Source organism: Drosophila ficusphila, unplaced genomic scaffold (assembly GCF_018152265.1).
Source record: "Drosophila ficusphila isolate 14025-0441.05 unplaced genomic scaffold, ASM1815226v1 contig_414, whole genome shotgun sequence".
NCBI lineage: Eukaryota > Metazoa > Arthropoda > Insecta > Diptera > Drosophilidae > Drosophila > Drosophila ficusphila.
In genome coordinates this window covers 14,022,140-14,034,999 of record NW_025064328.1, presented here as the reverse complement: position 1 = coordinate 14,034,999, position 12,860 = coordinate 14,022,140, and the positions used below count along the sequence as shown (strand labels likewise).

At 48.9% G+C, this 12,860-nt stretch overlaps 1 protein-coding gene across 2 annotated transcripts; it reads left to right on the top strand.

Moving 5' to 3' along the window:
* The first annotated feature begins 2,855 nt into the window (after positions 1-2,855).
* LOC122320050 (GATA zinc finger domain-containing protein 8-like) lies at positions 2,856-12,365 on the top strand. Of its 2 annotated transcripts, XM_043208022.1 has the most exons (3): positions 2,856-3,868; positions 10,747-10,830; positions 12,138-12,365. In XM_043208022.1, the coding sequence occupies exons 1-3, from the start codon at positions 3,317-3,319 to the stop codon at positions 12,261-12,263; spliced, it is 762 nt and encodes a 253-aa protein (XP_043063957.1). In that variant the 5' UTR covers positions 2,856-3,316; the 3' UTR covers positions 12,264-12,365. The 2 variants fall into 2 exon arrangements, with proteins under 2 accessions (XP_043063957.1, XP_043063958.1); XM_043208023.1 differs by lacking the exon at positions 10,747-10,830 and having other exon boundaries at positions 2,859-3,868.
* Positions 12,366-12,860: the final 495 nt, after the last annotated feature.

Sequence of the window (12,860 nt, the reverse complement as noted above, 5' to 3'; positions counted from 1 at the left end):
ACCCATAAAAATCTGCATACCATAATTCGTCCAGAGTTTCTTTGCCGGACAAAGGAAATGGCAGTGGAAATGGGAGTGGAAATGGAAATGGAAAACGGGGCCATAAACCGTAAAGCACAAAAATCGGGCGGGCAGAACAAAAAACTGATCTAGTTTTCTAATGCAGCGAGGTCGGCCTGATTTCGAGGATCCTGCGTCCTCGTTGTCCTGCGGTTCCGCCGAAGGTGCACCAATAAAAAGGCGCGTCCGCTCTGCCAGCTCGCCAGCAAGTTCCTCCGCAGATCCTCCTACCTAGTTTTTTCGGCCCAATTTTTAGTGGAAATGCGAGCGGGCAATAAACGTTGTCCTTCCGCCGGACAACGACTAACTGCCGTAATTAGGAGGTTTGTAGGGCGAAAGAGGCTCGGGATCCGCTGCCCGGAAAAAGTGACAATGGAAAAAACTCATAAAAAGAGCAACAAAGTGGCCCAGAAAGAAAAAAATTGGCTCGCTTTTTGTCGAACAAAAAGAGGCCACAAAAAGCGTCCACGAGCCGCGAGTCCTGTGTTGTCAGGACTCACAATCGGGCCAAATAATTAGGCGAGCGATTGTCCGCTCTTTGTGCGCCCGATGATGAGCGGTTTCTTTTTTAGGACTCGCCTTTTTGGGAGGGAGGTGTTTTTAGGAGCTGTCCGTGGGATCTATCAATGAACTCAGGGATCGCATTGTAGTCCCAAGTGGTGCTGATCAAATAATTGTATTACTGAGGGGTTCGGTAGAATACCAATATTGGTACTCAGTCAATTTACTCATCAACTTCCAAACTAAAAAACATGATAACAGAATTGCAAACATTTTATTTAGACATACTTTTTTATTTTCCTTTAGAGCTCATACCTAATACTTAATACTTAATAAAAGAGGTAAAATGACCAGTGAGTGGAGTACTTTAATGGCGAGAAAAGCCATTTGATAGATGCAAATTGGGGCATCTGCGACAGACTCCCCACGGGGGCCAAATCAATCGGACACGTTTACTATAAATACAGCGCATTGCGGTCTCCGAGGCAATTCGATTGAACCTGTGACCAATTCCGAATTCCGATTCGGGCGAAGGACAACTTGCGGAGGAGCAGCAGGAGCTCGGGTTCGGATTCGCCAACAAACGCTGCTGGAAAGCCGCAGATTGCAGGGTCACAGGACTCGGGACGGAGTCCTGGGAGAGCGCAGTAGCAGTAGCAGTCCACCGCACTGACGAATCGCATCAAAGTGGAACACTGAACACTGGGTCCGAGGACCGGGCTCAGGGTCAGGCGTCCTGCTAACAGACATGTCAAATCACGGAAAAACAACGACGACAGGACACAGTGCCGCCAAAGGAGCAGCGCAGCGCAGCGGAGGGGGAGGGGAAGGTCCTGCAGGACAACACAGCCATCGCCATCGACATCGATTCACCGCAGCAAATTTGCGCTGACTGTGCGAGAACAGCGGGACACACCATAATATTTTGGTTGCTCGACGAAATCTTCGCCGGGGAACGGAAGACTCTGGCTCTGGTTTCGGAGGAATCGCTCGCAGCCCGGGGTCTTTATTGATGGCAATTAGCCACGGTGAGTGGCGGTTTCGAGTGAGCTGCAGGACTCTGGCTACTCCGCTTCAGACTCCGGTATCTGGACTCCGAATGGGCCCCTTCTCGCGTTGGACTCGCTCTGCAGGAGCAAACCCACAGCTTCAGTGGCGGCGTCGAGATATCCTTCTTGTTTCTGCTGCGAGCAGCCTGTAAATTTGGGCAAATTAAGTCGTTCCGGTTGTGCCCGTTTTTAGGTGGTACTTCTGTAGCAATTTTATTTGTATCGTAGGTGTGGTATTTGTCAACATTTAGCCAGGACTCTCGGAACTCTCCGAACAGGCAGTGGCAGCGGATTAGCCGATTTGTGGGCACGGATTCGAAATGCCTACTGCAGCACTAATTGGGCCGCTCTCTGTGCGAAGGAATGCAGGACGCAGGATGCAGGATGCGGGAGGAACGGAGGGAGGGGCAGGGGCCGCTCTAAGGATGCGTTTATCTGCGCTGAGGACGTGCTAATTTTTTACCCAGCAGAGCTTGCTGCGAGCAGAAATGGGCGATAAGTGCACAGGTTGGAGGGTGAATGAAGTCGTCACTGGGTTTACTGGATGTCCCTAGGGGAATTCAGTCGAAACTTTTCTCGACTTTCATACAATATCGATTTTCGTCATACAATATTAAGGTGCATAAGTAAAACAGCCCTAGGCAACAGCTTTAGTTAAAAAATCCTGCTTTTAAACAAATGCAAGCCACCACTTATTTATTAATATTTTTTCTCTTTTATAAAATACACTATTTTCTGGGATCAGTAACAAAGTTTTTAAATACGTTGCTTTAATAAAAACCAATAAAAAATAAGTGCAAAATCAGCCATAAAAAAATCCAAAAAAAAATTATTTGTATTCTAGAAAGAAATATATATCGGTAGGTATTAGAATGAACTAACATTTATTGGCGAAAAACTAGATTTTCAGTGCTTTTTGAATCCTTGATTTTTTAAGGAGCAGATAAATCATAAATTTAGTATTTTCGTGTGTAATCTCATGTAGATACTATGTTTTATGTTTGACGAGACCAAACAACGTTCTATCAAAAGTATGCTACATTACTTAAATAAAACGTAAGCTTCTTACGTTACCAACGTTTCAAAGTCTGAAATCAGCTAACTTCTGTCAGAGAGCAATGTAGTGTTGGTCGTTATCCCAGACAACAATTTTCAGATAAATACCGCGTTGCCAACCACAGCAGTTATCGATGGCAATCGATATTTTGAGGTATGTTGCGTTCATCCCAAAACTAAGGCGATATTTCAAAAGTGTTTTTTTAGTACCCCAAAACGGCCACACTCTTGTTTCGGTTAATAATACTATCGCCATTCGCGGCCCCAAAACAAAAAACGGTTTGATCGCGCGACTGTCCGTCAGTTTGGCTGCAGTTTAACCGCCGCATTTGACGCCCCAAAAAAGTGAAAGTATTTCTGCATGCGAAACGCGACAAAGAGTCGCGGAGTGGGAGTGGGTCAGCGAGCAAGAAGAAGCAGCGGCGCAGAAAGAGAGGCGAGGCAGACACAAAAAAGCGAAGCGAAAATCGGAAAAAGTGCATTAACGAGGTCGCAAAAATCACTGCTAAAAGGTCAATTCGCGTTAGTTAGTCTAGTTAATTAGTACAGTACGTCCTACGTCCGTGCAATTCATACGTTAAATACATATATATGTGACCGAAATCGGTGTGTTCAGTGTGTGCGAGCAAGAAAGAGAAGGCGAGACCGACATGGGCACTGCAAAGGAGCGAGGAGAGCAGAACGAGGGCGACGCCGCCACCACCCACACAACAACAGCAACAAGAGCAGCGGCAGCTACTAAGGGAGCTTCAACAGCAATAACAACAACAGCAACCACGACGAATGCCGCCAAAAAGATTCGCCGCGCCTTTTCCATGCCACGCAATCCCTTCCGCTGGTCGCGCAAGTTTAAAACGGCAGCAGCCGTTACGTCGTCGTCGTCCTCGGGAGTGGAAAACGGAAGCGGCAAGGATAACGGGAAAGGAGAGCGACGTGGCAGCCACACGGCCATCTCGTCCTGCGTCGGCGGGGGGCGGGGAAGGAGTGGCAGTATTGTGTCACTTAGCAGCTACGAGGCTCCCGTCTCGACCACGAACAACAGTAACATGGCCAACAACAACAACAACAACACCACCGCCAGCAATGGAAACAGCAGCAGCAATAACAACAACAACAACAAGAGGGCACGTGCGCTGAGGCGTTCGTCCTTCAGGAAGTTTCTCAACCGGATCGCTCAGCATCTCAGCTCATCAGTGAATGTGGTAAGCCCTAGAAAAACATTTATTGCCAGAGATTCTTGTTTTCAAGGCTTAAAAATTTAAGTAGAATAAGGTGAATCATTGTAATGTATTGATACCGAACAATGACTTATTCCTATTAATCACACAGTTGTGTTTTTAAAACTTTATTACACAAGTTGTTACAATTTACGAATTCACCCACTGGTGTCTAGTTCAATAAAATTGTAGATGACTTTCAAATAGTAAATGGGGAATAGCTTAATATGTTAAGGTGTTAACTTGAATAAAATATAAATCAGCAGAGCGACAAAAAGTCAAACGATCAGAAAAAATCAATTTAGCGAACTCGAAAACACGGGAAGAGGCAAAGGAAAATTTTCAAGTCAGCATTATTCTGACAATAGGAGTCTATATTTCTTAAACACATTTGTTTGCTCTTACGAATGTGTTATACGATCCTTTGTTTACTTTTCAGGGCTCGTACTTCGGTTAAATAATAATAATGGTCTTTGTGTCTAATTACCTGCAAATAGGAAATTGTAACACGCGATTGCCGCTCGTAAACCGTTTGTTTGCAATTTGGGAGTGCGCATAAACGTAGTCAATGCAGTTCTAGTACACCTTCTTTCTTCCTTTGTTTGCGCGCTGCTTAGACTGCAGCTTCTAGCTCTGCAGCGTCCTCCCCGTTCTCCGAGTCCCCTACAATGCTCCGTGCTCTATAATGCTCCTTATCAGAGCCGTGCATGCATGAAAGGCATCGTTTAGTGCGTTATCGGCTGCTTTGTTTTGCTCGTGTCTGCGGCTGCTCTTTGCTCTTTGTCTCGCCGGACACATGGCATATGTATCTGTATCTGTATCTGTATCTGCATCACCATGAGCATCTGCATCTGCATCTTCAACTGCGATTGCTTCTGACTTTGCCACCGATTTGGCACCGTTTTGTCCTCTCATTGTGCCGCATGGACTCACCACCCACTGGGCGGAGAAACGGCACGAATCGCCCTTTGCCACGTTTCTGCTTTCGCTCAGCCAGTCTTTTTGTTTTGCTCCCGTGCTGAGTCACATTTTGCGTGACCGTCGATAAGGGAGGCGTACGAGTGTATATCAGTCCGAAAAGCGGCTTATTGGGACTTTGGCTGGCCTCCTTCAGGGAGTTTCGGTATGGTAATCTATATGGCAGCCCGGTCTTTGTTCACACATTCCACTCCCGGATAAAAGCCTTTGTTTACACAACTATAAATACATCGGATTCCGCTTTTTGAAGTGAATCTCAAATGTTCTACGCTCTTCAGCACCAATTTACGATTACCATACTCGAGGACGGGGCATGGAAATAAATTTTATTTTTAAACAATTGCTGTCTCATTATTATCATAATTTTTGTGGTGCTTGGAGTGGTCGGGGGAACGGTGTGCGGTGCTCGGTGCTCGGGGGTCTGTAACTAGGTATAGGTGGGCGCCTTTTGTTTCGCAGACAGCAATTGTTCAAACAATTTTGTGTAAATGTTGCCAACATTTGTTGCTCCGTTCGCGCTATAATAAACAAACAAGCAAGCACACACAGAGCCCGAAAACAAGAGTTTTCCAGGTCGCGAGCTGCTGGAGCGAGACACAAGTTAATGGTGATGGGGTGAGCCGGGTATCGGGAAGCTCTGGGGAGCGGGAAACGGGCAACGGGGGAACTCAACTCCCAACAAGGAGGCGCAAGCCGACAAATGTGTGCCACGCTTTTGTCCGAGAAGACAGCGCAACAAAGTGGGGAAAGCGACAGCTGAAGACAAGTGCAGGGCGCAATGACACACCCCGTGGCCTCCAGGCGTTCCATTTCTCTCCAGAAAGCGATAGCAACAGACACTCGTGGCTTCTGGAACCAGTTTGATCTAATAATACTTGCATTGGGTGCCCACAGTGTGCGTATCAATTGGAATTCACAGTGGAACTTCAGTGGAAGAGCACAAAATGCGTTTTAAACTAAAAGAAATAAATTATGGTGCTTATGAACGGTTTCTCTCCTTATTCAATATTACGATTTTCTTAAAAAGAAACGGGTAGTAGCCATGTTGGGGTAACATTCATGATGATCGATAAACAGAGGCCTTACTGTGACTCTATAACTATTGCTGCGCGAGTTTGATTAATTGTAGAGGGCAAGACCTGACGGACGTAGTGCAGCTGACCTTTCGGCGCTTCGAATTCCAGAACGATAACTGCATACGAAAACAGACTTAATTTCATTCAAAGCGATGCGGCAATGAGTAGCGAAGGCGGAGGGGGAGGGGGAGTGAGCGGGAGGGGGTGAAGGGGCGGTGTGGGTGGAGCACGTGAAGCTCAATGAAAACTACAGTATCTGTAGTTTCTTCCGTTGTTGTTTTCGAACTGAGAGGCCGCTCGCCGATTGGAAAACGAGTGGAAACGGGGGAGGCTGCACTTACGGCAACGGAAAGCTCAACTGATTTGCCTGCTGCAAGCTTTAACTGTACCGTTATTGGCGTCCAGCTGTAGAGTTGGTCTTTTTGTTCCCCTTACCTTTTGTCTTTTGGCACCTTTCACCAACAAAAGACAGAAAAAGGCAAAACATTCGTTAAGCTGAGCAACAAGTACTTACTTCTGCCGCTGTTTGTGGGTATTTTCTTAATGACATTATGTGGCAATTGAGCATTGTTGGTGTGCTCGTTGGGCGATTACCTCATTGTAAACAATTGCTGGATTTATGAATCATGCCGCTGGCACTTGGCATCTCGTTTCGCGCATTTCGCATTGATTTTATTCAGAAGCTGAGTTTGAATAGCTGCAGAAAAACAGCAAAAAAAAAAAAAAAAAAAAACAGCAGCGCAACCAGCGGAAAAGCGAAATGCAAAAAGAAAGGAAAAGAAAAAGAAAAATGAAATCGCACTGCGAGAACTGCGAGAAAAACTGGGAAACGGCGGCAACAACACCAGCAATGATGTGGCTTATTAAAGATTGCATGCCAAAAATTGCAAATGCCAATGGGTTCAGGGGGAGCACGGGGAAGGGGATGGTTGGGTGGTTGGGCAGTTGGGGGAGACGGCATAAAAGTCAGAAGTGACACTCTGTGTGACGATCTGAGCAACAACAACTGCGGCCCAAACAACACGTGAAAAGGCGCACATGCAAGTGCACAAAAAATAAGATTGAAATTTTCCACTAAATTGACTGTTTAAATAAATTAATCAGACAATAAATAAATTCCGCACAAGTGATGCACGAAATACTCTCGCTAATATCCACTTAAAATACCTCGGGAGATCATCCAAAAGCTGCTTCATGAGCAGCCTGTTTTTCGCTCAGTGCCTGCAACAGTTTTGTCTATTTCCGTAAGCTTTGGCGTTAGCCACCCACAAAACCGTGTCTCATGTTGTTGCTGTTGCACTTGTTGATGGCGAGATTAGTACGTAACATTAGCGTCCCGCCCCCGCCAAGCCCACCGCCTTCGTCCGCCTCTGTTTGCTGATTTTCTATGATATTTCAAGTGCACGAACGGGGTATTCCGCATGGCAGGGGGTGGCAATTGGCGATGGGGGATGGGAGGGGGAGGGGTCCAAGGGGCCTTTCGCGCACTCGTACTCTTTGTATTCCGTATTTCCGCCCGGTGGCTCACACGTAACCTTTGCTGTTGTACAACTGTGCGAATTATTGTCTATGGTTGTTTGTGTTCGCAGTGCGATTCCTAGCGCTACAGTTGCTCTATTGTTGTTGTTGCTTTCGCTGGGGTTGCCTCGCACGTTTTGCACTCGCTCTTGCCGTCCCGCTCCCCTTCCCCATCGCCCCTCTCGCTCTGCCGTTCTGACTGAATTCGCTTTCAAGGTAAAATCAATTGAGATCAAACTAATTGAAAAAATGTTTTCAGAATTTTTAGCCTTTGCGTTTATTTTCGTACTTCCATGGCCCGGCACGTTTATTTTCATAAACAATCATTTTAGAATTCACATTTCGGTCTCGAGGGACCCCGTCGCCCGGTTACAGTAGAGTACTCAAGGGGGATCGGGGAATTATGTGTTCAGCGCTTAGTCCGTCTAATTGGCCGTTACTCTTCTCTGTTTGCTCGGTTCCCAGACGGCAGCGGGAAATTATCCACGTCACTCGGAGTTAATTACGCACCGCCCAGGTGGCCCCACCATGATATACGGCCTTAAGTCCCATAAAGAGCCCCAAAACCGCTGCCAAGCAGCAGAACTCTGCTCTGCACTGGGGCCTCCCTTCCGTAATAGCATACGTATGTACATACATAGCTATACATGTGTGAAAAGTGCAAATTCAAGCGATGGCCAAGGCCTGGCCAAAACAGTCAGTGGGTCCAAGCCGAACGGGTGCTATCAGTTGGAGTTGACAGAAGTCATAAGGGCTGTCGTAACAACAGCGGCGATCACAAGTGTAGGTGCGAGTGGGGCGGATAAATCAAGTCATCCCCTGCCTGATATGATCGAGAAAGCAGTAATAAAAGCCTAATTATACGCATTGCGGGTAAGCGAGTTCAGTGGGTCCTTCAACTGATTCATCGGAACACTCGAGTTCTCGAAATGCCTGTCTTACGTATTTACTTTAATCGCCGAGCGATCATGACAGCTGGCTGAACAAGTGCAATCAAGAATACGTATTGTCACCTGTGGAGTTGCTATCACCCGAATGGGTTGTGCTGTTAACCCAATAATCGATCTTTTTTCCACCCCTAGTTTTTATTTTGAGCCACAACCGATCTATTCTGGTGCCGCGCACTGTGCATGTAGATATGGGGAACCGAGCACTCGTATCTGATAAGCGACCTGTTTGCAAGGTGGCCTGATTAGATCCCCTTTGCGGGCGCAACCTTGACAGAGCTTTGCGGCTCCATCACGTAATCGCCCCTTCCGAGGGGGCGTGGTTTCCGCCCCGTGCGACTCTCTTCCAGCTAACATAATGTGGGGGATCAAATCGGTTTACTGGGTGGTAAAAAGCGGGATGGAGACATTGCTCGTCTGGCGGAGGCAATAAAACCATAAAGGCAGCCAAATGTTTGCCAAACGCTATTTCAATGCCTTATCTGGCGGGTTCCAAATCTCAGCCGGGGAAATGTTCGCGATCCACTCCGCCTTCCCACTAAATCGCTGCGAGCGGTGGAATCAATGAACCGCTAAGGTTGTACCTCACTTATACATTCCCGTACTTGTCACGTGATCGTTCGCGGGTCGAACTCATCGTTTAGGGCTGCGTTTAAACTCGGAATAGCACCGAGCATCGAATGCGATTAGCCGGGGAGATATAGGGGGCAGCCGGGCTCTAATAATAGTCTGCTCGAGCGATCCATTAATGAAATGCCGTCCAACCGGTAGGAGACGCGGCCGAGGCTAGATCGGCCGCTCTCGATCTCGCCGGGATTGCGCTCTCCGGGGCCCAGCCCAAAAAGCAGTTTCATTCATGCTCCAGCCAAGATCTCGTAGGTAATAACAACCCAGTGGCAGCCACATCAGCAGCAATTATCCTCAATTATTTACAATTATTTAATAAAACGCAAACGTAACTGCACCACAGATATACGTATATCTGCATCTGGAGCGGCTTGTCGTCGTGGCTTACGTAAAGGCAGGGCAAATACTCGAGTGCAGTGCAATATTTATAAGTTATCTGGCGCGCTACCGCTCCGCTCCGCTCCCTCGCCCCTCCCCCGTCCAGCGCCCCGCTGCCTTATCTGGGCGAGCAAACACACACTTGCTCCGGCGGAATGGAATTTTTGCTGCCTGAATCGAAAAAGCGAGCTGGAAAGCGGCGAGAATTCGAGACGCGGGCACAATAATTCGATACATCAAGTTAAGCGGAATACGCAAATGTAAACAAAGCCACGATGCGACTGGGGTGGACTGGGGAGCAACTCGAGGCGGGCGACACTTGATATACGTATAAAGAAAAACATTTGGGCCACTTGGCCTGGCCGCTGCTGACTCGCAGGCAAACAAAACGGGAGAAATTTGCTTTAATTTATAAATAATAATGACGACGATGATAAAATTGCCGGCGCAAATTGAGACAAGTGGCCAGTGGCTACTTTTATTCTATGCCTCCGCGCTGCTGGCTCAATTAACCAGCCGCCAGCCACCAGCCGCCAGCCAGAAACGTACGAATGGCTGGGAAAGGCCGGGCGAACGCGGCGTATGCGCAACGTCTCGAAGTCTGCTGCCTCGCTTCCAGCTGTGTGAGAAATGAGCACCGCGATTAGGTCAGCGGACCGGGAGCAAGGGATGTGTATGACATGCGTTCGGGCAGGAATTCCACTCAATTTATTCGGAGAGGCCCTGTCCCAACCGTGGATTTGTGGACCCCTTCTTACGAGCGATGCTTTTCGGCTGGGTTTACATCACTGCCGGCCATTTTAATTGGGCTCGGCTAATGGGCTGAGCTGCTCGAACTGAGCTGAAGAACCCTTTCGGCTTAGCGCGGCGCCTCTAATTAAGAAAATCGGCTTAGTGCCGGCTGCTCCGGGATTCAGCTTTAAGCTTAAAGCGCCGGGAGTGACGACTCTTAAAGTTGGCCCCAGTCCGTGCCCTTTCCAGTCCGTGCATCTTTCCTTTGTCCGGGAAGCACTCGAGCAGCCACTTGGCCGCCAGTCAATGCGGTCACTCCCCCCGCCCTCCGATTCCCCGTCCGATTCCCCGAGAAGACAATTCAAATGGCATTTGGTCGATGCAGTGGACGTCGGTTCAATGTCAATTTGCCAACAAAAGCAACAATTATTCAAAGCCAGCGAGGGGGTGCCACCATGGTGTCACAGAGCTTGCGCTTGGGAGAACGGGACAAGCTAATGACTTGGGAACCTTCCTGCAGCGTGATGTGGCGGAAAATCTGTGCTAACTGTCTCTCTAACCTCTAACCAACCTCCACGTTTCTCCCCGGAAATGCCGCGTCTTCAAGTCGGAGGAGCACCACTCGGCTGCGAGTCGCATCGCCTTCATTGAAATCGTGCCATTCTACACCGGATGCTGGCGCAGAAAAGAGGTACCAATCTAATCAGTGGGCCATGTGCCATAGGCCCAGCTCGTTGTAGTGTCATGATCACCACCAGCCCTACACCAACGCCCATCCCACACAGAGATTTATTTCCCCTGGCCAATTTACCATTGGCCGCCGATTTCTTTGCCACTTTTCAGTTTGCGTGGGTTTTCGCTTTCAGAAAACGGGTTTTCTGTTCGATTTGCGCTTCTTTCGGTCGCTGATTTGGCCACTTTTTGTTGCCTCTATTGGATCCATTATCCGCTGGCTTTTGTTTGATATTTTCGAACAACACACTCGAACGATGACGTTACCAGTCTTACTCATCTCCATCATAGTCCGTCTGCCTTCGTCAGCGGGTCTGCTTGGCAAACCGGGAAGTAGAGCCACTTAGCATTGACCCCGCATCGGTCGAGTGACCTCCAAGTGGGCACCCCACTCCCCGACCCGCTGCCAATTTCATAATCCACAAATTTTCATTGCTGAACGCAACCGAAGCCGTTAAAGCCACTCGGCCACATCGAGAATGCCACTGCCACCAGCCTCAGTCGCGGCCACAGCTCATTCCGTTTGCATTCGCTGCCTTTCCAGAGCTTGTTTATAATATCGTAAACTCATGCTCGGCCCCTTGGAGAGGTGTTGCTCCAGTTGCACAAAAAAAGATTGCAAACACCTAGTCAGACGCCACAGATTATCCATCGAGAGGCCGAGGCTAGTTTCCACCATTTTCCGTTCTTGGTTTTCGCTTTGTTTCGTGGAAAGTTTTTCAGTTGTACAGATTCGCCCAGACACACCTCCACATCATCCCATTGAAGCAATTTCGATCTCATTGGTGATTAACACCGAAATTTTCCAGACGATTGAGCCCAAACACACTTCCTCCGTAGTTTACCCAGCGCCTTAGCTCGCATTAAACACGCACTCCTAATTGGAAGCTTAAACATTCCCATTGTGGCGGAGCCAATTCGCGGAAGCCTTTGACTATCTACACATCGCTATTATCCGCCAGCTGATGATTTACTTCTGCCGAACCGCATTTACTATTCGTTCGAGGCTGACAGGCCTTTCTTTTTCGCCTTGTTTTCTAAATATTTCTTCATTTACCGCAAATTGATGTCGGCGCGCAGCACTAAACAATTTTTAATTGGCATCGAAATTGAAACCCAATCGCCAGAGAGTGGCCCGGCCACTCCACTGCACCCCACTGCACTCCAGTGCACGCCAGTGAGATCTGGAACGGGTTTCTTGGCCAGCGAGCAATTTGTACTCCCAGGCGACTAACACAGATCTCCTCTTCATCTTCCCCTCCGCAGGCGAACAAGCATGGCCATCCGGCGGGCCCGGGATCCGCGGCGGGCGGCGGAGCAGGACCGGGCGGGGGGAGCGAGTGCCCCCCATCGGCGGCTACCAGTGGCCGCCGGACCAGACGCCGGGCGTGATGGGCCTGAAGAACCACGGCAACACGTGCTTCATGAACGCGGTGCTGCAGTGCCTCAGCCACACGGACATCCTGGCCGAGTACTTTGTGCTGGACCAGTACAAGGTGAATATTGCCAACTCATCTAGTAACTCCCTAGCTCTCGCTAATCCCCAATCTCTAATCCCACGCAGGCTGACCTCAAGCGACGCAACAAGATCAACTCGCGCAAGTTCGGCACCAAGGGAGAGCTCACCGAGCAGCTGGCCAACGTGCTGAAGGCGTTGTGGACCTGCCGGAACGAGAGCGACCACAGCACCAGCTTCAAGGCCGTGGTGGATCGGTACGGGACGCAGTTCCGCAGCTCCACGCAGCACGACGCGCAGGAGTTCCTCTTCTGGCTGCTGGACAAGGTGCACGAGGACCTCAACATGGCCAGCAAGCGGCGCTACAAGAGCCTTAAGGTAGGGTCCCCACCTCCAGTTGGCTTGATGGCCATCCACTAACTAACTCCATCCACACAGAACTCCTATGGCCGTTCGGACGAGGTGATCGCCGCCGAAACGCTGGCCAACCACATCCGGTGCAACAACAGCTTCGTCCAGGCCGTGTTCCAGGC

What these genes read in the sequence shown, in the direction of transcription:
- LOC122320050 (XM_043208022.1), top strand. Translation starts at nt 3,317, where the DNA reads ATGGGCACTGCAAAGGAGCGAGGAGAGCAGAACGAGGGCGACGCCGCC. An exon ending in TCAGCTCATCAGTGAATGTG is followed by an intron (nt 3,869 to 10,746) that starts GTAAGCCCTAGA and finishes CGCGTCTTCAAG; the next exon opens with TCGGAGGAGCACCACTCGGC. An exon ending in GATGCTGGCGCAGAAAAGAG is followed by an intron (nt 10,831 to 12,137) that starts GTACCAATCTAA and finishes TCCCCTCCGCAG; the next exon opens with GCGAACAAGCATGGCCATCC.